The sequence below is a fragment of the Melanaphis sacchari genome, unplaced genomic scaffold (genome assembly GCF_002803265.2).
Source record: "Melanaphis sacchari strain LSU unplaced genomic scaffold, SCAv2.0 Contig10_pilon_pilon, whole genome shotgun sequence".
NCBI lineage: Eukaryota > Metazoa > Arthropoda > Insecta > Hemiptera > Aphididae > Melanaphis > Melanaphis sacchari.
Window position 1 is genome coordinate 2316493 of NW_020270420.1, and position 27697 is coordinate 2344189.

Genomic DNA, 27697 nt, shown 5'->3' on the forward strand with positions numbered 1-27697 from the left:
TTACATTTTTTTTTCTTAGCTTATTTCTGAACATTTGATATTTAAATTAACTTAAATTAGGTAGGTTATATTTTTTACATTTTTTTTTCTATTTTTCAATTATTATAAGTTATTTACTTTGGTACTTAGACATTCAATATTTAATTAATAGTTAGTTTTAATTGGGTTTCATATTTTTTTAAATTACTTTTTTTTCCCACTAGTGCTTGGACATTTAATGTTAATATTATAATTAACTAATATTAAGTTAAAATTTTTTTTTACATTATTTCTTTTTTTTGCAATTTTGCATAAGCATTATGTTTAACTTATATTAACTTATATTAGGTTTTATATTTTTTTACATTATTTTTTTTTACTCTAGTACTTAGACATTTAATGTTAAACTTAAAATTAACTTAGATTAGCCTATATATTTATTTACATTATTTTTTTTTTTTTCTATTGTGCTAAACATTATGTTTAACTTATATAAGGTTTTATATTTATTTATATTATTTTTTATTTTTACACTAGCGCCTAAACATTTAATATTTAATTTATAAGTAAATTTGAATTGGTTTTCATATTTTTTTACATTACTTTTTTTTTCCACTATTGCTTAGACAAATTTGTTTATTGTATAATTAATTTAAATTAGATATTTTTTTAGCTATTATACAATTAAATATCAGTATATCATTATATCATTACATTTATATACATTTCTCAAAAACGAATAACTGTAGATTTTTAAAATTTTTAACCAAATGTTAAAATTATTGTTTTTTATTTTTGACAAAATTTTCAATATGCTTCATTTTTTTTTTTTTTTTTTTTTGAATTATTATTTGCCACTAGAAATTTTCAATTTTTTAGTTTTTTTTTTTAAAATATCAATTATAAGTTTTTTTTAAGTAGAAAATTTAAAAAAATATCTTAATTATTTCATATTTAAACTATAAAATATATAAATACAGAATGTTTCACTTAAGATTCAAATTTTTCTAATTAATATTTAAAAAAATCAAAATAGCCATTTTTGGAAAAATTTTGGAGTCAAAATCTTTTACTAAGGTCGACTCAATAATTTTTAATTAATTTTTATAATTTCCTTAAATTAAAATTTATTTCTTGTTTATCAATGTTATTGATTATCCAGAAAATCTATTTGAAATAATATAAAATTATGCAAACTTCAAAAAATCGTAAAAAATAAACGGCTGATTATTTTTTTTTCTAATATTATGTTTTAACATTTATATAAATAAAATAATAGCTATTTAATTTTTTTAAATATCAAAAAAAAAATTTTTAATTTCTTAATTGTATATACTAATTTTAAAAAAAAATCAAAAAATTGATTTAAATTTAACGCTGATGATAATTGGTAATTTAAAATAATAATAAATTGAAAATTTTAAATAGAACATAAGTTTATTGCAATTGTCAGTTCATCGTGAAACATTGTATATTAAGATAATTTTTTTTTATAGACTTTTTAAAGTTCCAATTTATAGAATTTAACTTTTTTAAGAAATTAATAACGATATGATAATTAATTAGCTGTAGATTAAAAATAAATCATGAGTTCCTAAACTCTTATACGTTTTTTGCAGAGATCTAACCGATTTTCAAGGATAAAACGAATAAAAATTAATTATTATCTATTATATTGAAATAAATAACTTACCATTTATTTTTGTTTAAATCACGTCCTCAAGATGATAACTATCTCTTCTCGATCCGATTTCGTATATTTTCCACTATATGGTATATCACTTTCAAAGGTGATACATTTTTAAGTGGACGAATAGTTTTTTTTTTTTCATACAGGTTTCTTTTAGGAACACATTTTTTCGAAGTTAGTAATCGATATTTAAACAGCCTTAACAGATGGTACCGAATCATAGCGTTTAAGATTAAAGCGAAGACGAAATGAACGCAGTGCGGATACGTAATTGTCATTACTTTTGTAAAACAATTTTATCGGACGAGCACGTTGATCACTACTCCACTGCTCCATGAATACTAAATACTAAATAGTAAATGGCAAACGTTTAAGAATTAATAATATTTGGCGATAATTCTTATCTTAATTATTGCTGGGAAAATCTATTTTTAAAATCGACCGTTTGAATATTCCACCCTGAATTATCATGAATTTTACTATACGCATTAACACTTTTAATTTATTTTTACTTATAGATACTACTATGAATCTAAATACTCTAATTTTACTGTTATACAGTATTTACAGAAATATTATTTTATTGATATAATATAGTATAAATATTAAATAAACATTATTAAAATAATTTTATACTCTTACTAGAATCGATGAAACTCAATTAACACGTGCGTTCTATTTATATTTCCATAAATTTTTAGAAAGAATAATGCTTTAAATAAGAGCTTGGAAAAATATAATGCAGAAAAAAGTCAGATACTGAAAATTATTTATTTGAGTGGTTAAAATCAGGTTTCTTTCATATGAGACACAGACACGCAATGTTTAGAGACATATATTTATCTAAGTAAGTGTTTTTTAAGTTATCTTATAACCATTTTAGACTAAAAAAAAAATGTCTTTATCTTAATACATTCAATTTAAATCAACCTTAGTAAGTATGAATATCTTATTAATCAGAATAATAATTTTTTTTGTTTTCATAAAATTGTTATCAAAAAACTATTAAATCAGTACATATTATTATTTTCTACCTTATATACATCATTATATAATTTTTATCATTTGTAATTTTTGGAGACCTAAAATTTCTTTTAAATAAAAATTGAGATTTAAAAATTTGAAAATAGTTTATGTTAGATTTGAAGATCTATAATTAAATTTAATATCAAAAGTACGTCTTTAGTATTATTTAAACAATTTTATTATTTTTAACAATTCAAAAGTTTTATTGTAATTGCTTAAATTGGCTAATGTATGAATTGTTCAAATGTCTTATATTTAATTTCCTCATTTATTAAAACATTATATTTGAATCTAATAAAAAAAAAAAAAAAATGATTTTATCTACCATATTTATTTTTTAACTTATCAAAATTAAATTTAAGTTATATATACTTAATACTGAATTTGAAGCCAATAAATAATATATTTGAGGAGACATGACGATGTCTAAGGTAAAATGGATTGTTTTACTTATAGCTTTAGCCACATATTATAAGTATTACAGATGGAGAAGATATTTGTTTTCACTGCAGACTTGGCATTCAAAAGTGGCGCTACTAAGAATGGTCTCTGAAAATTTCCTTTTATTTATTGTGAATTGTATTAAATGGTATATTTACAATATTTACTGAAATATATTTGACTTTGTTAACAGTCGATAGCATAATACATTCATTGATCGATTTGCTTGCTCTAAAACTGATACTTTTAAAGTATTACATGTCTTCAATTTTTTTAGTTTCTTTGTCACTCTGTCCTACATATATGCGTATAGATCTTAAACATGTTTAATATTTCACACTGAAAATGATTTATTTATTTTTCATACCAACCGCAACTAAACAATAAATGTAAATATATAGACTTTATATTATAAAACTATCGCATGTTACAATAGTGTAAAGTTAATTACACGAACATTCGAAACCAATAGTACCTTTTCGGCGTAGCGATTTAGGTACGTATAAATAATTTTGAATATTATGATTTAATGACAAAAAAGCTAAGCTGTACATCACTAAATTTACGTGCAAGGGATTTATTTAGAATTTTTCAATTTTTAAAAACATTGAGTATGATTCATTAATTTGCATTTATAGTACTTTGATAAATCAAATTTAATATACGAATAGAAATCGAATAACTATACTCTATCTAAAATTTCTGGTTTTTAAGCTATCGAATAATAAATTATATTCATTATATATCGCGTACTTTTCAAATGTGCTGTTTCGTATGGAAAATATTTCATATATTTTGAGAAAATCTCATACAATTTTAACACCTTTTTTTATATTACAGACAAAGTATGATATAAATTATAGAAGTTGACGGCCGTATAGTGAAATCTCTAGTTATAAGTACACTTTAATTGCAGAAACTTCTAAAATCCCCGTCAAAATATTTGTGTGGAAATAACCCATCTTTTACAAACGATGGATATCCCTTAATTTAGAACGTATTTTAATGCCTCTTTAACCTTCACGATAAAAATGTTTTACATAAACGTATTTCTAACATAATATGTTTCAAATTATTTTCTAAATTAGTAGAAAAATAATATAGATTTTGTGAGTATTACCATATGAATACAAAAAAAAAAAAAAAATCTTTATAGGAAACATTTATGGACCGACCGTATAACGTTTCCAAGAGATGTTTATTGTAAAATCAATTATATGAAACGTTATTTTTCATTTTTATTTTTAAATGCCAAATCACCAAGACTAAATTAAAAAATAAAACTCCGAAAAATAACAAATTGTCTATTCATATCAATAATATGCCGTCGTTTTATAAATACATAATACTGAATTGTTTTTTTAAAAAATAATTTTAATTTAAAATCATTCGATTATCCAATTATTGTGCAGAATTAATGCGTTAGTCGTCAATGAATAATTTTGTGAAAAAATTCCTCTGCGCCAAGCCTATTAGGTTTAAGTTCTAATTTATTACAATAGTTCAACAATAATCTACTCGTGTATAAAATTACGCATATGTCTAATATTAGAATAATATTTTTTAAATTTATTATTTTAAACATAACATAATTATATAAAAATATCATTAAGTATGATGGTTTAAGGGATAACTGTCATAATCTGTTATAAAATTCATGAAATGTATTAACACAGTTAGGTATAAATTTTTTTACAGACATTTAAATTCATATTTTTACCAAATTAAATATTGAAACGGAGACTAACAATTTTAATTATTTTATTATAATTTACCAAAAACATTATTCGTAAATATTATTGTTATGATAAGATTTATTATATTCTGATCATTTCCATTAAATAAAATGTTTTGTTTATTATAAATTATAACCATTTTAAAACTTTTCAAAATTAAACAGTTCATAATAAAATATTTTACTTAAATAATAAACAAAATATTCTATGATATTTAAATTGTATACAAATGATATTATTTTGTCAAATGTAATTTTATTATCTTAACATTTTTAACACAAGTCATTAAAATTAAAAATGCTACCATATATAATTACTATTATGCAGTCTAATTATGATATAATTATTACAAAACTGTTCGCTAAATGTACAAATGTAATTAGTGATTTTTGTTTATTTTTCAATCGTCATCAGAAAAAAACAAACGGAATTTTTATCTTTGATCTTTAAAGTACAAACTAGATTAAATTTGTTATCAGAAAGGATACACAAAGTTGAATATCGAAGTATTTTTTCATCTACTTATCGTATAAGCAGAAAAAACAAAAATAAAACACTGATTTATTGTAAAAGCTCCGTTCAAAATCTAAAATACTTACCTAATTAATTGAATAAGAATATGTTGGTCAACATTATGTATGTTTTTTTAAATAGAAGAGGAAAGAGATAAGAATTTTTAATTTACAATTGCACTATATAACCTGCGTTGAGTTGATTTAAAATATATATAAATATATGTATGTATTATAATCATATACACATATATTAAAACAATATTTTTGACGCGTTTGATTTTTATTCTTAAAAGTATATATACAAATTAGACGAGTAGATTCATGTTGTCATGTAAATAATAAAATGAATTTACAAGTAGATTTACAATATAAATAATACACGATACTCATACATATTTTAAACATTAAATAATTATAATATTTGATAAGTTTTTCACTGTGAATATCCTCAGTTAGTGAATGTTGAAGAATAAAAAAAAAAGTAAATATTTACTAACAAATATTAACATTTACATCGGGGTATTGGTTAACGTTGACATACACAACACAGTTTTAGTTGATGTTGACCCTTGATTGCATGAAGTACATGTTTAATTTTTACAAAGGAGTGTTAATAATACATTAACTTAAAAATGTTCCTGTTCAATGCAACCGCAATACTTTTACATTTTTCATTCCGCATTGCACAACAAACTATAAAAAAAATTAGGATATCAGCCGTAGGATGAAATCATAGCCAATGACGATCCGTCATTTCTTGTTTAATATTAAAGTTTTTATTCATCGTTTACTATATTTATGTTAATTGTTATATTATAATGTTTCTATAACTTTATTTTACGCCCGTTTGTATTTAAATAAATAAATTATAGAGAAATAATATCATAAAAAGTAAAGAAATAAAGATTTTTAAGAACACAGTATTTAATTTTACTATATCAATTTTAATTTATAAGAAATACAATATAAATGACACTGTTTCACAACGAGTTGAGATTTAAATATGAAATATAATATCGTGTTCGACACGTAATGACTTTGTCAGTGAAATTACTAATCACGTTTTCACAGACTTGCCCATCAAATTCACAAATAACTCGTTGAATTACTTACTTAAGATCTAATAAAACTCACGACTTTTTTTTTTTTTTTTGCACAAGCCAGTGATTTAATGAAGCCCCAAAAGAAGAAGTAAAGTTTAAACTCAAGGTCAATCAATAAAAAACAAATTCACCCATGCCATGTAACCGTTTGATGTGGCTTTTTGGCAAGTGGGATGATAAGCCCATACTTTTTGAAGATAAACATGGAAATGCAAAAACAGTAAATGGAAATCGTTATATCAAAATATGATTTCCAATTTTTCTTAACCTTTTTTAGATGATATGGGCACTGAAGAAAAATGGTTTTCAGCAAGACGGTGCCACCTGTTAATAAAATTGTCATACTTCTGCTTCCTGAAAAATTTGACAGCCAACTAATTCCCTAAGTGGCGATCAGTAGTGACCACCGAAGTCGTGTGATTTAATGTGTCATGGCATTTTATATAAAATAAAATTCCAATATGTAGCCATAATTTCTTGTAGTGGACTTTGTTTTGCAATTGAATCGTGTATATCTTTGTCCACCGATTGTCGTTGAATTTTATGCAGAAGTTTGTCTTAAAAAATATATCAATCCCTCAGTACACCAGTGATTGATATTAAATTTTCTGTATACGTATAATTATTGTGACTTACATTATCACTAGATTAGGTAAACTTAACAATAATATCAGCATTACCAACATTCACCAATATCGTTATAAATATGTCGACATTCACTAGTGAATGTTTTGAAACGGTACATATTTAATTAATAAGTCAATATCCACTAATGACTTTGGTATACGACTATATACATTCACTGGTAACCGTCAGCATTCACCAACTGCAAACAATTACAGTAACATTTTATAATGATTATTAGTTATGGCTTATTTCGCTGTAGGGTTACATGGTGCCCCTAAAATGACTACAAAATGAACTATCCTAAATAAATAAATTACATTATAATTATTTTTTGATGATTTTTATTTGACTTCGTATCAAACAAAATTTTGTTTTTCGATTTAAACATTATTTTTACTTTATATATTTACCGAGTATGTTTGTTTGTATTGCGATTTACTTGAAAATTGTAATCACTAATGCGCTTGGGACTCGTGCGTGCACTTGTAAAATTACCTTTATACAATTCTGTTTACATTTAAGTTTGCACATTCAAGACTGTCATTATAAATAAATAGTTGGTGTTGTAAATGTTAAATCGATACATATATGTACTTGTATACAGTTGTTTTTACATCGTTTTCCAGTAACATTTTCGCGTAATCTGCAAAAACGATTTTTGAGTATAAGATAATACAGAAACATATTTTATTATCTTGTAAAATCTTTTTGTTTGACCTCTATACATTAAATGGATTTAAGGATAACAGCGGGTGTCAAAGCTGGACACTAACTAATAATTAAAAAGTTATTTTTAAAGTAATTTTTAATTTAACTAATTTATATTTCAACGCATACAGTTTTCTAATCTAACGTAGTAACTAATTATTTTTGTATTTTCTTTTAATACTGTTCCGTAAAAAGTTAAGTTGCCGAGTGTCGACTGTACAATAATATATTAATGATTTTTTTTTAAATTAATATATTTATTACAAGCTTTTTTAAACTATAGTTTAATATTTAAAATATGTGCTAAGTACCTGCTTGTTTATTAGTTTAACGTAATACTCTACACTTGAACAACCTGATTTCTAAATTTATACTTTAAAATCTATAAAAAAAAAAACAACTTCTAACTACCTAAAATGTAGAGAACTAACTTATATACTATTTTTCTTTTAATATATATATACATATATTTTAGGTAAATAAACTTTAACTAATTGAAAAAAATATTTAACTTTCCTAATTTTACCTGACAGTAAACACACGATTAATGCACTATGTTTATGGCTCATTTCAAGTACCTATAGTAACAACTAAATTATTGAGCGTTTTAGCTCCATCCATATGACGGCGAAGACGCGCACATCATAGTCCTTTTGTCCGGCTTTTAACACTGTTAGTTACTACCTCGATCGCTATCTGATTGCTGTACTATATTAATGTGTTTAATAATATTATTAATTATTGTCTATTGACTATGTTATTTTTTTCTTTTCGTTTATAATAAAAGTTATGTTAACATTCACTTTACGTTAATTCATTTTAAATGTGCTATTCTGATATCTTAACTTGCTTCGAGGGAAAAAAAACTAAACACGTTTCTAATAATAACTAAAAGTAAATATGAAAAAGATCAAAACGGTAAAGGATGAATTCGGCATAATATGCGTAATGCGTTATACCTATTACATAATATGTATACGCGCAAATTCGTGTTGACATCCAAAATGATTTTTTCGTGCATAATATACATTATAATAATGGATCGAAAAGAAGAAAAATAGTAAGAGACGAGACCATTAATCATACAAATAAACTGAATACTATAATTCCATCTATAAACATTTAAAAATAAGCGTACTTTTTATGACAAGCCCTATAGAAAATATTTTTTGCGATGCGGAAGACTCCCTGCAGTTTAACTACAGTGACAACATAGCTAACTCAAATATATGGCAAAAATTAAGAATTTTCCAGAAAATATTTCCAAAAATATTCTGCATATTTTATCCACCACCAATTCAACAACAGATACAAAGTTTTGAAAAACCACATAAGTATCAGCGACAATTTTGATTTCCAAACACAACAATTTAGCATAATACTATTATAGCTTTGATCTCCAAGTATAAATACACAACTTACTGATTACTGTTTATTAAACATAACACTTGCAAACATAGTTAATCAAAACAACTTATCGGAAAAGTTTCCTATCAACTATCAGTATCCTAGACACCCAAGTATAGTATAGAAATATATTCATTGACACATTTAAAAACTACGGTTTCGCGGTAATCATACGATAGTAAGAATCACACCCTGAAGATGAAGAAAACATAGCAGCAAAATTAGAAAAATCATTCATAAACGAATTAAAAAATATAAAACCTTTCGTCAATCTTAAAAAAAGAGATGAAGTAATAATCACCCCAGTCTGAATAGGATATGCATACTTAACCCATTTGAATAAAAAGAATCTAAATAATTATCCTTCTTCATAACCAAAAAAAAGTTCAAGGCAACAATCTACTTTTAATATTAAATTCCATTCTACTAATATTGCAGAATTCACAAGTCCTCTTGATCGCGCTATGCGCTGTGTTAATAACTTGTCTGATGATGATTTATTTTTAAATTCTTTCCTGTTATACTAAGAAAATCGTATACTTTTGTTTTTTATATTAAAACCATATTGCACTTTGCTTTACTCTGTACTCTTGGTTCTTGAGGCACTAAAAATTTAAATAAATAAATAAAATAAACATGCGACACATGAAAAGAAACCGTACGATCAATAATATGACATTGTTACCAATAAATAAAAACATAATGAAGCGTGAAATATCTTTATTACTCAGCCTTACTTTAAAATTTGCTTAAAGAAGAAAACACGGAAATAATATTCTTACTCTTCCATAATTTTACAAAATAAACATTGTAAAAATCATTGTATGTTCTTTATTTTATTTATAACCTACATAAGTTACCTATATATTTAATCTAAAAGTAGGTCCAAATAAAATATACATTAATACTGAAGCTTTAATAGATAATAATAAAATGTATTAAAAAAACACTCTGGTAATTTGTATATAGTACTCCCATATATTCCTTCATAATATTGAACAGAGATGACAATATGATTAAGTAGACAAAACAATTTTAGATGTACATAATATTACCAACAAACCGATGCGTTTTAATATAATAAAAATAGCGGTACGCGGTTTTTAATGTAATTATTATTGCAATATTGCAATTTTCGTGTATAATAATATAATAAATTACAACAGAACAATAAACCATAATATTTTATGTTTCTTTACAAAACCTAAACAAATGTTTAACGAACGAGAGATTTTAAAGTTTATCGTAATGCAGCCAATATTAATTGTGTACGTTTACAGTTTGCAAATCGCAAATCGCAAATCGCGCAATACCTATTGTGATTTATGTTTACCAATAAACGCTGATAGTATAGAATATTATAAATTACACTAAGATACAGCTAGTGCAGATGAAATAAATATTTGAAGCATTCGAAGTATCAGATCCATATTCATTGATTAATAGCGAGATAATTCAGATTGTTTGAATTATCATGCAATATATATACATAAAATGATAATATAATACAGTTTACATAAATTATAAATTTTAATATCGTGTTGATATTTCTGCGAACAAAAACGAAAATTCGTGATCGGAAATAGTTATTTATTGTAACTAATAACTTAAGCCAAATAGTATTAACGCTGTATTTCACGCTACTCGTATAACAGGTAGTTTTTATTATTATTTCTTTTTTTTTTTTTTTTTTTTGAAATTGAATACTAAAATATTTCTATTATTAATTATTATAAACGTAACTATTCGAAAAATATGACCTGCAATAAAACCGATTTCGAAGTTTTGGCACTTATACATGTTATTCTATGTGCGTAGCTCATAAATACTATAATTTTTAAGGAAAATATGATTTCTCTTTTCGTTTATTCATATTGCGTAGGAAAAATCGAAAGAAAGTTTTGTGCCAAAAAAACAAACCATTTAATAAAGCAAACATATTGTATAAATATTGAACTTGCATATTACTTATATTTGAATACATTTTGTTCTTATTGAAATGATCTTTAAACTCTCAGGATGAAACCGTGAAAAAAAAAACACTTCGGTGATCGTTATAATCTTAAAAAATGAGAGACAACAAAACTGACGACACAATCACGTTTGTATAAGATACGACAAAAATGTTTACAATATAGATAGCGTTACTTGTGTCTCTAGTGTTATACATTTTTCCTTTAATTTCACAGGTTAACTAAAATACGTATAATATGTAAAAAGATATTGAGAGAAGGGTTAGCGTGTCGTCACTGCGCCGGCCAAGCTTGACACTAAGCGGACCGGCGCGGGCGATGGAGCTTGATGCCGACCTAGCGTGAGCGTGAAAATGGCTTACCTGCACAATCTGCGGGAGACAAGACCAACCACCAGCAGAGCGTGACTCGTAAAAGACGCGACTTCTGTAATGATTTATTTTGCCCGGGAACGGAGATACTTGATCAAGTGGCCGATGAGGAAAGAAAGGACTAACCTAACTTGAAAAGGGGCCTTTTCAGTGCGCCGTTCTTGAACGCGCTTCATCGGTGGTCGGCGAGACGTTGTCGCGCGACGTTCGTCACTCAGCGGTGGTCGTCATCTGAGATAAAGGTATAGCCGTTGTATTCGTCCCGACACGGTGACGGTGTCCGTATCGTATGTCCCCGACAATCGACGGAAGTTTGGATCGGTGGCGTTTGGGTGATGCGTCTCCAGTCATCGTGACTGCGTAGTGTTCCGTTCTAGATGTCGACAATTTGAAAGATGAAATAACGTACTTAATACTCTAGACCGATTTCACACACATTTATACCCAAACGCTGGCCCGAACAATCCCCGCGGTTGGTTCTCCCGTCCCTGCGGAATCCAATTTAATTATCAAAAACCGCATCAAACTACACCCACGTTTTATATTTGTCGGTACGGTTTTCCTTTGTCTTCTTGCTTAACTGGGTTTCTATCGGTAATCTTGATAAAGACCGATTTCCCAAGTGTGTGTAACAACGAGTTTTGCGTGAATATACGTGCGCAACAATTAACAGACACTCTGTACCTGCCCATTGATAATTGAAATTTAATAATGTTATTTATTTGGATTTTATGTAGTTGATCGTAAATTATAAATTAATAATTTACAAAACGCCGATTGCAAATATATCTTACTTTGCAATCGTTTTTTTTTTCTAATTTTGGGTACCTACATCTATTACACTGATATCGTAATAAAAATACAGAGATTTTAAACAACTAGATATGCAGATTCTTTCATTTTATTTACCGACCAACTAGCACCAATAGTATAATAATTAATGGCATACAATAAGTATTTTAGTGCGCTTATTCATATTTTATCGGTTGGTGTGAACGGTCACAACTGAATTAATCGGGATATCTATCGTCGAACCGGGTTATGCAAACATCGATTAGCATTAATCATGAGGTCGATCTCGTTATTCTGTTTTTCTGATCAAAAAACTAATAACACGAAGATGATTATAATACCTAGCGACCTAGTAATTATCACAGTGATATTGTAATACAAAATGGAGGTAAAAACATACAATTTTTAATTGATTACTCTGCAATGAATAGTATTGTTTTTGAAAACTGTGTTACAATATATTGTGAGAATGTAATATAATATATACCAAGCATAAAATATGATTTCGTAAATTGTAAACACATAACACACAAGGTTTTATAAATCTATATCTAAAAGATTTCGGATCATTGAGATTTTACTATTTTATAGACCAAATAATATTTAAAATTTAAATAATTATTAATCATAGCAAAATTCATAACACTCGGGCAATTTTATTTCAATATAAAATTGTAAACACATTATGGCACAATAAATATTATCTTATTTAAATGCGGCTAACAAACAACGTGACATTTTGAACAATCGTATAATATTATACAAAACATCAACAAAAGTGAGTTCTTTATTGTATTTGCACTGGCTATGTAAAACACAATATATTTCAACTATTGGTTATTGCTGTGTTTTTTAAATTGTAAATTGCTTTCATTCACTCAATTCAACTGATTTCACAATTGGTTTTTGTTAGCTTTTGTCAACACGTTACTCTACACAAAAATGATATTTATTTATTTTTTAAACCAAGAATCCTATCAGTAATATATTACATTATATTACATATTATTAGAAAGACGATATAGGTAGCATAAATGAATAACAAACTTGTTAAGTAAACAATTGCACAATTTATTCAATCCGCAATGGGAAAACAATTAAATATTATAAATAGTTAAAAAATAATCATCTGTTGTTACGATTGGTTAATTTTTAGAGTTACAATAAGTGTCTCAATGGTATTCATTAATTATTCAATATGTTATAAGTTTAATATAATTACACGTTACATAAAAAAATATATCGAAGAAGTAAATAATACAATATTGGCACTTGTAAATAATTTTAATGTAAATTTATTAACCATCGGTATATAGAAGAGATTATATACATTAAAATAAATATATTATATATATAAAAAAAAAATTACAATAAATAACAATATTGAACCGCTGGATCGCAATTAATCTGAATGGTGACATAGTATTACGATTTTTTCATTTATTTTTTTACCGTTAAAATGGCACTTGAATATCATTAAAGTATATGACATTATATCCTCAATACGTATATATTATACACAGGTAAAAATATTGATTTTGTTTGTAGAGTAAATCATAATAAATATATTTGTGTATTTAATTATACACAAATGAATAACGCGATTTAATACAAATCTGATGTTTTTATAAAATGAAAAACTTTCAACTTCAACTAGATAAACAGAAAAACGAGTAGAATACAAATTCAAAGACAACAAAAAAAAAGAGGAATATAAGAAATAATAATACTCAATTATTTAAAAATTAAAAAAAATACACTAGACAGGATTAATTAAGAGATTAATCAACGTTTTGATTAAATGAAGTAATAATTATAAATATCGATTACGGGGTTAAACACCAATTATTCGTATACATATTTGATAATATGTTTGTTTCGGTGTATACAGGTTTCAAAGTCGGAACGGTTCGCGGGAATCCGGTTTGGAGTCCCTGCGTTTCGTTTCGGACGCGTTCGACGGCCTTCGCGACAACGGCGTACTGGCCAACGGAGATTGTAACCTGTGTGCGAGGAAAATAAAACTAAAATTATTTTCTATTGAACTGAGAAATACGTTGATGATAAACACCATGTAACACTAGATAAGACCACTTAAATACATACGTACACATCATGTACATAATACACGACATACGTATGAGTAAATGACATGTACTTACTTTACGTTATGTCATGTTATAGGCAACACAATAAACACAAAAATTATAAAATTATATAACATAGGCAGAAATTGGGATAAGGTAAGCCTTAGGAAAACCAAAGCGTAATTTTATGGTATTAGATAACTTGACACTGAAACAACAATTTTTTTCAGTATGTTTGAATTTTTTTTACATTTCATGCTCCTTTATAATATTTGTAATGGAAAAATAATGTAACAAATACATATTTTTTATCAGAAATTTAAGATTCAATAAATACTCAAAAAAAAAAAAAAACTGTTAAAAATTATTTAACGATAAATCGTAAATTTTAATGAAATACCTGAAATAAAAGCAATGTTATGAACGTTATTAACTATATATCAATTTACTACCGGTATGTAAGTAATTACACAGATATTATATATCATACTGAGGGATTTTAGAACTTTGATTTATGAAAGCATCACTTGAATCAATGAAATTCCGAAAATGACATGTAATCTGATAATATTGATAACGTATTATTGGAAAAGCAAAACACAAACTTTATTGGTAATTTAAAACATTAAAATTTACATTAAATTTTAAGAGCTAATAGTTAAATTGTATATTAGTTAGGTATTGGAAATTAAAAACTGGTGAGCTGATTTCTTTTTTAAAGGCTATACTTTTTTGTACGACTGAATAGAATAAGATATAATATAGAAGTACATTTATATTACGTTTATATTTACCATAAACAAATACTAAAAGACACATACAAAAATAAGATTGGTAAAATAGTAACTAGGAAACACACATCTTTGTAAGCAATATATTATATAATATATAAAGCGATTCTTTAATCGAACAACACTTATTATTTCAAAAGCTATTAATTTTTTTTGAAAATATATTATTTATTTTTTTACATAATTTTTAGTTAAAATAAAAAAATATTTTTAATACTTTATATCATTATAATTTTTTTAATTTTTCACTTTTTAAAATAACAACATGTATTTATAATTTCATATTCTAAAACTGAATATATTTCAGAGTATTACAACACAAAACGAAATTTGATCGAGTAGTTAATGAGTTATAAGTAATTAAAATGTAAGTGAACGGAACAAAGTTGTACAGAGACACCCCCGCAAATTATTCGTCAACTACTCCCCAAGCCAATATTTATTATTATTTATAATTCATAAAACACTTTTTTGAATCTCAATTTTTGAATACTCCGGAAAATCATTTAAAAAAGTAAAAACCTTTGAAAATTATAACAATAAAAAATATATAATTCATATTTTTTTTTTCAAAAACATTAATACATTTTGAAATAATGAGTATTTTTCGATAAAAAAATCCCTTGATATATGTAGGTTGCTCTTACATAGGCACAAACACAGTGAAAAGCGGTGAGACTAAACAATAATATTTTATGTTAGCAAGGTTGTGCAACAGACATTGTACAGAGTAATTCGTATAACCTTTAACAGTTTAACACTCTTTAAATATATTCAGTAAAATGTTTGTGATTTTGAAAAATAATAAGTTTTTAATGAACATACCTATACTTAAATAATATATATTATAAATATTGAAAAAAAAAATGTATTTTTGTATTTATAAACATTTTGAGTTGAGTAAAGATGAATTGGAATGGTGTAACTAATGTAATGAAATATACAGAATAAGCTGTCATTAAAGTTTTAAATGGTTATAATGTTATAAATGAAATACACTTTAAGTTAAATATGAAGCATTTAGAGTTTAGTGTTCTATATTTCAGAACATGAAATTAATAATATGAGTAAAATAACAAGAGATATGTTTAGTGTATTAAAGTATTATTTTCAAGCAACTATGTAGTAGGTTAATGAATCACTCTGTATAGTATAAATAATATGTATTCGTATATTTTTGACAGTAGTGCGTATTCATGTGACACACATATATAGATCGTATAAATATATGATGTGATAGCTGTAGCATGCAGGATAAAATTATAAAACAGCAAAAATAACATATAAAAATTAATAAAAGAAAAAGCATTAACGAGGTAACACACAACAAAAACAAAAATGCGTATATAGCAATAATATATCACGACGCAGTTGACACAATATTAATGTTTTGATTGTTGTTGTGCTTTACCCGGCAGACGGAGACGACGAAAGGGATGGCGATGACGAAAGGGGCGGTGAAGACGACGATATGGGCACTGTCGTTGAGGAACATTGATGTACCGCGAGAACAGGTATTTTCGAACCTGGATGATGGTTACGGCTGCACAACCGTCCGAAAAATAAATTATATGTCATTAATTTGCGTGTAACATAAATCAAATCGAAAAACGCATCAGACGAATGATCCGGCACTGCAGTGACGCATTAACGACGTTTACAAGTCACAAACCAGAACCATATATTTTTGATACTTCAGGTAATTAAATAAAATATCAAACATTTGCTCAGCGATGATGACGTTTATATAATTATTATACATTATATTACAGTACGCATTATAGTTGACTAGAAACATCATTACATTCATTTCGGATTCAAAAAAGGGTAAGCATATGTAATAGGAATGTAATTTTTAAGCTGAAATTCTTGAAATAAAAATAATTGTGTGTGCGAATAGAATTCGAACATGTCTGAAAATACCAGACCTGAAATTTGATCAAATAAAATATAATAATATCACAATGTATCGGACATTATTCGATATAATGTAAGGTAATGAAAATATTTGATTGTAAGAATAATAGTTAATCAGCGAATAGTTTAAACTCACGCAAAATCGTGTATCATATACATATAAGATTTACAACAGATTAAAACAAATATCTACAAAGAAATATTTTTTAAGGCAATTAAGAATTAGTCAAAGTTGTAATACTTTCACATACTTAAAATACGCAATTATAATATCAGGTGCATTTTATTTTGTCCATTACCGCGATTGTATTGTATACAAAATGTGCTGATTAAAGTGTTTGATAAAATACTAATTAAGTTTGTAGGTATAAAATACTGTACTACTTAAAACGTTAAAAATGTTAGTTACCTAGAGCTTGAATTAGACAACGTAGGTATACTTGACGACCTGTGCATTGACAGGGACCTGCATGTAATAGATAAATAACAGTAATGTGGTTAGTGAGAGTAATAGGCGAGTTAATAATATTAAAATAGTTAATGTTTATTACTATTATTATAAATTATAGTAATAATTAATATTAAGTAATTCATACTACTATTTATAGGTAGGTATATTAAATAAGTTTAATAAACTTGTTCATTTTCAAAAAAAAATGTTAATAAAAAATATTTTTAGAAGATATAATATATTAAAATATAGAATAAATATATTTAATTATATATATATAATATGTATGTATGTGTGTGTATATTACTTGGTGGAAGATGACGGCGATTGGCTAGCCAGGGTTGATGGCGAGCGCACTCCTCTACCGGTAGTGTTGGTCTGTCCGTTAAGCGTAGACTTGCGGGTGGCGGACGTCGAAGAAGGCGTCTTGCTAGGCGTAAGTCTTGGTATGCGACTTGGCGTAGTCGAATCTAAAACATAATGAATATACACGTTGTATTTGAAAATAAATTTACTTTACCGTATATTATGTTATGTACCATGACTTGTATTATAATATTTTTAATTAAGTAAAAAAGGCGCAAATAAACAAAAAAATAATAATATAATAACAACACGTATGGTTTTATTACAGACCATTAAATAATTTTAACATTAAAAAGAGTGGAAGAGTTAACTACGAATTTGTGAGCTATCATAAAAACTTTAAATACAATAAATACTAAAACTAAATACAACATTGACATTGTTATACGTTAATATTGGGAAATGTTCACACAATTGTGATGTATCCAAATAACCTATTCATAAAGCCGTATATAATGTTAATTGTATTTTAATGCATTAAAATAAAAAAAAATATATAAAAGCAATATAGGTATTACGATATTATTAAAAGATATAAAATTATTCACTATAATTAATATAAACTTCATAAAAAGTATAATTATAACATTTTATAATGTTTATCGCCCGCTATTAAATAGGATTCAGCACAAATTTATAAATACTTAAATAAGTCCAAAATATTTAGTTTATTTTTTCTTTTAGAAATCAACAAAGGATCATTCATTAAATAGATTATATGAATTATATATGTGGGTATGGGTAAAATTTGAGATTTATAACGAAAAATAATAATAAATAATTACCGGTACTGTCAAGAGACAGATTAGAACCGTGTCGGCTGGGTGGCTTGCTTCCCGGACGGCTCTGCGGTCTACTAGCTGGCCTGCTAGCCGGTCGGCTTGCTGGCAGACTACCAGTGAGCCCGACGTTCGACTTTCTGACGGTTGGAGTGGACGGTTTCCTGACAATTGAAGTTCTCGAGTGCGGAGATGATTCGTTGTCGCTAAGCGAATCTGGAGTGCCAGCCGTACGGTTCACACCCATCTTGCCCATTGGCACGCTCCTGGAACTCCGTTCGCGTACCTGATATATATACACATTTCCAGCATTAAAAAAAAATCTGTGATTACGGTGTATATCACTCAACGAATACAACGATGATAATAATAATGAATAATGATGTGTTTATATATACATAATTATTACATAAAATAATATAATTACGATAATATATTATTATATATAAGTAATGTATAATGTACAGCAGCGGTGGCGATAATATTATATGCTAGTAAATTGCATGAGGAGCATCGTAGATATATATATTGTATATATATATAGGTATATGCAACATAAAAGTCATCACTGGTTTTTGATTTTTTCTATACTACTAACAGATTGAACCTAATTAACTCGGTGAAGTCGAAAATCTTATTAAAATATAAACGTTATTAACAACCTATACACGTATGCTGCTATTGTAACGAATTTTTGGCGGTTTTATTTTAAATTCTATGATTATATTACAAAAATACACACCGAGTATAAATAAACGATTAAAATTCAATAACATGTTAAAATGCTAAGAGAAATTCTAGATTTTTAAAAAAATTTGTCTAAATAAGTTACTTATATGGATAATAAGAGTATTATTCTATATTCATCTGAATATCGTAAGATTATTTTTCAAATTTATATCTTAGATTGAGAATGATTATTGCATAGTGTTTATTGGTTCACTCATGATGACTATACCTACACCGCCGAACAATACAGAAAAATCATATAATACATAACACCCATCAGAAACGCCACCGCCGCCTAATAACACTAAAATAAACATAAAAAAAAACATAAAAAAAAAAATAGAAAAAACGCTAGAGTGCAGTTTTTTCTTTTTTTCGACAATTTACCCAAAACGTGTTGATTTGCCTGCTGGGACCCATTGCAAGAGGATATGAACACGGCAAGGATTCTCGTTGTCTTAAACTCTCGAATATTGGCATCAACTCTCTCATAAACTCTTCGGCTGTTTAATTTTTAAAACACATTTATTTACTATCAGTCATCAACACATACTCAACATGCTCTCTCCCGAAGTGCCTCGGCGTAACCAAAGAGTTCCATTTCATGTGCTAGTTAATCATCATATATTATGATGTGATGATTCGTAAATAAAATCGCAATAATATATATGCAGAAATAAATCGTCGGTTTTTGTTTTATTAAAAAAACCCTTGAGAACTTATTCATAAATTATAATATGAATGATTTTCGTTTCTTTTCCACACCTCGCTATAAATAGCATACAAAAAATACGCACACTATACAAACCACAAGCCGACAGTTCAGAAGTAGAGCTCACGCCATATACTATGTATGTGTAATACAAGTTACGGTACTTGTGTATTAATCGTGCTACACGGATCGATCAAAAATTTACCAGTCTTATACACGTACAATATGTACATACCTATGTATTTTTTAGACTACCATTATATTTGCATATTTTTAGTTATTGATGTACAAATAAAATAGAATGTGAAAACGAATAGTGTAAAATCTGATTACCTAATTCTTTATTAATTTCCACAAGATAATAATTTGTAAGTAGTAACATCTTCTGTTTGAATATTTTTTATGTCCTAACTTAATATTGCCAGTTTCTTAATTTTGCTGCTGATGATATCAAACTTTTATTTTTTTTTAAGTATCTAGCTTATTACTTGTATTTCCAGAAAGATAATTCTAAAGCCTTGTAGATAGGTAAGTTGGGTCGTAGTTATAATAAAACGTATTCAATAAGACTCATAATTATTTAGTTTATTTAATGGTTTCATTTACGGGATTCGTGCAATTTTATCTAAAAATAAAGTGATTAATCCAAGCACATAAAATGCAAAAATATTATGAGGGTTATTGAAGTAGTCCAACAAAGTCCTCAAAGATATTATACACAAACTTAATTAATATTTGACAGAATGTATGTGACAACAAAATCCCATAAATTAAAACCATTATAATTAAATTTTTTGACATAAAAATATTTTCTTTTCTAAAAAAACAATACTAATTTTAAATAACTTAGATTTTTCCAAATTGTACAGTTGAATGATATAATTGATATAATAAAAATACACTTAAGTATGTATTGGTAAATTAATACATAACAATATGCAAAAAAAAACGGTAGTCCAAATAAATAATACCTATACGACATACAACATAATATGTTCAAATATGTGGTGTACGGTAAATTCTTGATTAATCCAGGTAGTCTAGATAATACATAAGCAACTAAGATACACTTATATACAATTAATTACCACGCACTCGGAAAACTAAAAACTATAAACTAAAAAAAAAATAGCAGCAGCCAGCGAGCAAAAAAAAAAAAAAATAAGTAAAAAGCCAATATTTCACTGCATGATGTTGCAATAATAATAAGGCCAAAAACGGTGTTTATAATATAATAAATTTAAATACAATCCGTGCTTTCTTACTTGGATACATAATAACAAAATAGTATATATATATAATATATACTTAGTTATTTGACGTATTTATTAGTCATTTTACCTTAGTGATCGGACCGGCAGTAGACACAGACCGCTGTTGTTGCGCGTTGTGTTTCGGTTTGAATGCGGACATGCTCTGTGATACGCCATCGGCCAGTATGAACTGCTCACGGAGTTCGATGTTTGTGCGTCCTTTGGCTATGAGTGCGTAAAGGAAATGAAAAGGTGTGATGAGAAGGATAAAATGTTAAAAAAAAAAAAACAAACAAAATAAACAAACACGTTACAATATTAAAATAGTGAAAAAACAAAAACAAAAAAAAAAAAAAAACGTTAATGTGTTAAATAATAATAATAACAATAATTAAAATCAAATCAAATCAAATATAAATTAAAAAATCCAAAACACATAATTAATACAACTAATAATATTAAACTATAAAGTATATATAGGTATATGAAGCCAAACCGGATTAGTGTCCTCACGCCAAGTTAAATATTCAGCGCGTATAAAATATTATACGTAATATGTATTAATAATAAACTATTAGCATGCTAGTGAGCAATATATATTAAATTTAACTTTACAGGATACGTGCATAGGCGAAACTATTGGATTCGTGTACGTAATATACTTATTCACGCGTATGTATATTGTATATCTATAATTATTGTTAAATACATAAAAATAATAATATAGATATTATCAGTTTCATCTATATTTTGGTCGCGCTGACCGAAATATCTGAACAGATCTATATAGAATACAGTTAGGCACCATATAATATTATACCTATATATAGTTTCGCTTATTTGAACACGAGTGCAGGGATTTCAGGATTTATGGGAAGCGGTTGCGAACTTGCTATAAATGCATACGTGTGATACGCACGCGCAAAATACGTGATGCAAAAACAAAAAATCATATTTAGTGCAGCATATTACATGAACCAATGCTATGACTGCAAACTCTGCAAATAACGTATTCTAAATGCGTTACGTAATTACTTAATTAAGTTTTTCAAATAACATAAAACACAGTGTCTGACGTCGACCTTGTAATAATATACCTTTTTGGTAGTTGAAGAAGACTTACGGTACACAGCACAGTGTACCGTCAAAAAATACAAGACAACAAAACGCAAAAATAAGAAAAACATAAAAAAAAATAACCACGTGCATCGGAAAACAGGGTTCAAAAATATGTAACGACATAGCGATCATACAGTTTAATTGGACTAGGCTGTAAGGACACCACGGTTCGTGTTCTTCGGGCACGAATGGGTTGGGCATCGGCAACATTTCAACTAGACTCGACCAAAAAAATAAATCAAAATCAAAACGGAAAAGAAAGAGTAATGAAAAACCAATAAAAAAAAAAAAAAAATCGTAAGTATAGGAAACGGTGGACAAGGACAAAATCAAAATTCAATAAATAAAATATGAGAATCAACAATAACATAATATTATGTGAAATTACGTACTTTGGAAACTAAAATCATATTCAATGTTAATGTAATATATATAATAGTATATTATATATGTATAATGTACACATGCGTTTAAGTTAGTATGTATAGAATATACACTTGTTTAAATTTCCTTTTAATTTCTCAAGAGTTTATTTTTAATAATTATTAATGTAATATGTATTTATATATTGATATTATTTAACATATTTTTTTCTGTTTGTTAACCACATGTATGGCATGTATATTATCTTTACCCTTGTACTAACGAGGCACCGGTTAAGAGATACTAAAATAACAGTAAAATTAACTTATTAATTAGTTATTATTAATATACATATAATATATATCATTTATTTATCCAAAAATTACCCAACCATCGGTTAAAGATTAATTGAATTACTATTATATATATAAATATATATTATGTATTTAGAATTGTTGGCGATAATACTGTTAACGAATTACTCACCTCTGCACGGATCATTCTTAACCAAAAATTCGTCGAGAGCGACCCAACCGCCGCCGACACGTACCATGACGGTCGACCTCAATATGCGGACGAGACGTAGTTTTTGACTATCGCCGAACTATATAGAAAATCAAAACGAAACACATCAATAATCATAACGCAAATCTAATGATTATTATTGCGTGAATCACGTAATAAATCATAAAATCCCTAAAAACGTATACAGCCCGTACCCGATATTTTCCTTCTCCAACTTGGAACACTCTGAACTTCTGCCGACAAGTACACAGCATTACCAGCCTCTTAACCTCGTCGTGTATCTTCTCGGCCTCGGTATCCGGTTTCTTTTCTTCCCAATCAGGTCGCAATGCGGCTATGAATTCTTTCCAGTCGATTAGACCAAGTTTGTCATGATCGAACATGTCAGCCACGGCGTTCATTTCCAATTTACTAGTATCAAATTCTGTTAAAAAAAAAATAAACCACATATATAAGTTAGAAATTAATTAGCATATTATAATAAGTTCGCCCTCCAGATTCTCAGCCTCGCAGACTGGAACTGATTGATGGAGATCATGAAACATTATTTATTGATCAATTAAAATATACCATTTTATTATTAGACCCGAATCATCTATAATGTATACTATATTATATTATCGATTGTTAACTCACTGGTTTTCATGATTCCATCGATGAAGTCATCTCTCGGTATAAGACCATCATTGTTTTTGTCCATTTTTCTGAATAAATCTGTGAGCCGGGATTTTTTGTGATTCATGAACTTCAGGAACTTTACGATAGAAATCAAAAGCAATTAAAACATAAAATCGAAAAATACAACTATTTTATTTGTTTATTTATTTTAATATTTACGTACTCGTTTCCTCCACAAATCCCACGAGAAGTTCCTAACTTTCTCAACTTCTTTCAAATAGTTCAGATGTTCCTGCAAACGACGCTGACGTTCCCAAGCCATTAGCCACACGTTATGCCATTTGTCCCAAAGCTGTCGGCAACGCGAGTTACGTAACAGAGGTTCTTCCACTTTACTACAAGTTAAAGTAAAATAGAAATTATGTTCAAGTCTATGCGAAAAATATACTACATAAAAACACAACACAAACATTGAACTAAGCTTCTAAATTTTATAAAGAGTACAGATCAGAAGAATAAAATATAATACTAAATAATAAGTATATAAGTACATATTTAAATAAAGTATGTATATATATATATTATATATGGTGAAACTATAAGGTCTAAACATTTTTTAGTTTAACTTCCTTTGGCTGGGAATCGAGGTCCAATATGTGGTAAATGATCCATGGACTTATCTCGTATGATTTGACTACCCCGACTAAAGATACAAAAAATAAAAAAAACAACATATTAATTATTGATTCAAATAGCAATTTTAAATTACACCAATGAAATAAAATGCATAAATTAACGTATGCAAGTTTTTCCGAGTGATTTAAAATTTGAAATTATTAACAACGAGAATAATATTAATAATGGATAGTACTTAAAAACGTAAACACCTATATTTTGGCTAATGTAAAATATGTTAGTAAATATTATGAAATAAATATGAGCACAAACAAATGTCAACTGATTATTAAAACTTATGTATACAAATCAATTCTGTGAAAAATAATAAATGTTATGACTTGTTGTAAAAAAAAATTAATTAAAAGAATACTAAACAATTAAACAAATGACTATGAAAGAAAGTTAAAAAAAAAAGCTATACTTAGCAAACTAGAAAATATGGATCAAATCATTTATCAATATTAATAACAATAATAATAATAATAATAAATAAATTTAAAATATTTTAGAAATACTTATGATCGCACTTTTAATTTATTCTATTTTATTTCTTGATATCAAAAAAAATATATATATATATATATAATGAGATGTTTGAACAGATTAAATTTTTCTTACATTGGATAGCTTAAAAATCTTCATAGTTAAATATAAATAGTATATGTCAACACACAGACACACAGTAAATACTTAACACTAATAATGTGTTTTTATGACAAAAGGGTGGTCTTAACAGATACCAGTGAGAGTTTAGGGATCGTGTATTTTCTTAAAATGGTAATTTGATATTCATCTTTTATACTTCTATTAATATGCGATATTTATAAAATTATAACTATTTAAAGTTGTTATTGTAACTTTGAGATAAAATTAGTTTTATTTTTCTGGTCAGATTTTTTAAAATTAAATACCTAACATACAGTAATATGATTAACCCAATCACTAATTTTAAAAATATATTTGACCACCTACTAAAAATATTAATAAAATTACAAAAATAATAAGTATGTGCATTGTGCATTTTGTACCAACCTTTGTCTGCGTTGATCACTTAGATCATGTGAACTGCCAGCCAAGTCCTCTCGGCTGAAAATGTGCAAAAGTGCAATCTTATAAGTATTAAGCGTGCAATATTGTGATAATATTTAAAGCAAACATAAAATGAAAATATTTCTACAACAATAAGCTCTAAGTATACAATCATGCAACTGAAAACTAATTATGAATAAGGTTTGAATATGGTTTTTATTTTATTTTTTTAAATTAAAATAATTTATAAATTATTAAATAAGTTAAAAATATACATTAATAAATATTGATATAGCAAACCTCATAGTAGATATTTTCTTAGCTGATGGTTTTCTTCCCACTGGAGCAGCAGGTTGTTTAACTTTACACACAGTATCCACTTCAGTTTGTCTTTTAGATGTATTTTCCATAAATTCTCGATGTTCTTCTATCAGTTTTTCAACCACTTCTATACTGTCAGGTAGAGGTTCAGATTCAAGATCTAACAATCTGTTTTCTAATCTAGTCAACCAAGAGAATAATTCTTCTAACAATGAGTCCAAGTCTTGAAGAGACTGTAAGTGTTCAACCAATCTTTGTTCACGCTAAAAATGCAAATTATTAATTAATAATATTAGAAACAGTTATTAGCTTAATTTGTTTGAAAAGAATGTTATTTTACTTGTTTAGCCCAAGTCCAAACTTCTTCCCATCTAGACTGAATAATAGTTATCCAATGCTTAATCACACCAACTGCATCTGGATGTGCTTTTTCTAAGATTCTTTGAGCCAAAGTAACAGTAGAATCTTTTTCGTGTTGTTTATCAGACATTTCTTCAATGAACTTCCTATGCTCATTTAATTGGTTTCTTGTTTCTTGTTCATTATCTGGTAATGGTCCAATGAACCTTAATTTCATCTCGGCATCAGATAACCATTCTAATAGTAAATGTACAGATTTATGTAACTGTTCTGCCTAGACAAATTTTAAACAAAAATTTGAGTTAGTTATATAAATTTATGATTTAATGTTTTTTATATTTATTTTTATTACTTGTCTTAATGCATCTTCAAGTCGTTCTGTTCGCTTTTCGCACAGTTGGCTAGTACGATTCCACAGACCTTCTAAATCATCCAATTGATTTTGAATTATAGCACGGTCAGCATTATTGGCCTTTGACATTAGATCTTTACCAGTCTGTCTTACAGTTTTCATTTGTTCATAACGTTTAGATAATGTATCTTCAAATGCCTAATAAAAAATATTTATATAAATAATAAACATTTTACAAAATTTAATGTTATCTAATATAGTACTTAATTAAATGATTTACCTTATGTTGTTCAACTAAAGCCATTACTGTATCCAAATCTCCGTGAACTGGTCCATCATCTGTAAGTCTTTTTTCAGTTTTACGTAACCAATCCAAAAGAGCTTCCATAGCATCTTTAAACTGTCCACAGTACAACAAAGCTTCTTCCAACTTTCTTTGCCTATCTACAGATTTAGTGCATACTAAATTCCACTTTTCTTTTAATTCATTGATCATTTTGTTTAAGGGCTGTTCATCACTCTTTGGAGCTTTTTCTTTTAATGCTTTTCCCATTCTCATTGTAGAATCATAAGTTGCTTGCTTTCCACTTAAGGCCCGTTGTACATCTCTATGTTTGGCCAAACGCTGTTTAATACGTTCTGGATCATTACCAACACTGGCATCTTGAGTTAATTCATCCAAATTCTTCTCTGCAGTAGCCAACCAATCCATTAGACTTGACCATGCTTCATTGAACTCACGGGCTTCCTTATAACCATGATCAAGTGCACGAGTTCTTTCGGCACTCTTTGATACGACACGTTCAAAGCGATGTTGTACGCTAAAAATACAAACAATATTTTTTTTTTTTAATTAATTAAAATTAACAATAAAAATAA

The 27697-nt window shown here is 27.0% G+C and overlaps 1 protein-coding gene across 13 annotated transcripts in view; it reads right to left on the reverse strand.

Annotated features, from left to right (window-relative positions):
• Positions 1-13677: 13677 nt before the first annotated feature.
• LOC112603574 (dystonin) overlaps positions 13678-27697 on the reverse strand; it is a 78409-nt gene continuing 64389 nt past the window's right edge. For 7 of the 13 annotated variants that reach the window (XM_025352207.1, XM_025352209.1, XM_025352206.1 and 4 more), the window contains 16 exons: positions 27099-27639; positions 26819-27016; positions 26447-26740; positions 26086-26369; positions 25789-25842; positions 24704-24781; positions 24302-24473; positions 24097-24214; positions 23655-23884; positions 23422-23539; positions 21542-21678; positions 18766-19045; positions 17922-18084; positions 17573-17629; positions 16658-16789; positions 13678-14371 (listed from right to left, as the gene is read on the reverse strand). In XM_025352207.1, the coding sequence (XP_025207992.1) occupies positions 14263-14371; positions 16658-16789; positions 17573-17629; positions 17922-18084; positions 18766-19045; positions 21542-21678; positions 23422-23539; positions 23655-23884; positions 24097-24214; positions 24302-24473; positions 24704-24781; positions 25789-25842; positions 26086-26369; positions 26447-26740; positions 26819-27016; positions 27099-27639 (2965 nt within the window). In that variant the 3' untranslated portion in view covers positions 13678-14262. Of the gene's footprint in view, positions 14372-16657; positions 16790-17572; positions 17630-17921; positions 18085-18765; positions 19046-19875; positions 19992-21541; positions 21679-23421; positions 23540-23654; positions 23885-24096; positions 24215-24301; positions 24474-24703; positions 24782-25788; positions 25843-26085; positions 26370-26446; positions 26741-26818; positions 27017-27098; positions 27640-27697 lie in introns of all 13 variants that reach the window. The other 6 variants (XM_025352208.1, XM_025352219.1, XM_025352218.1 and 3 more) reach the window with 5 other exon arrangements.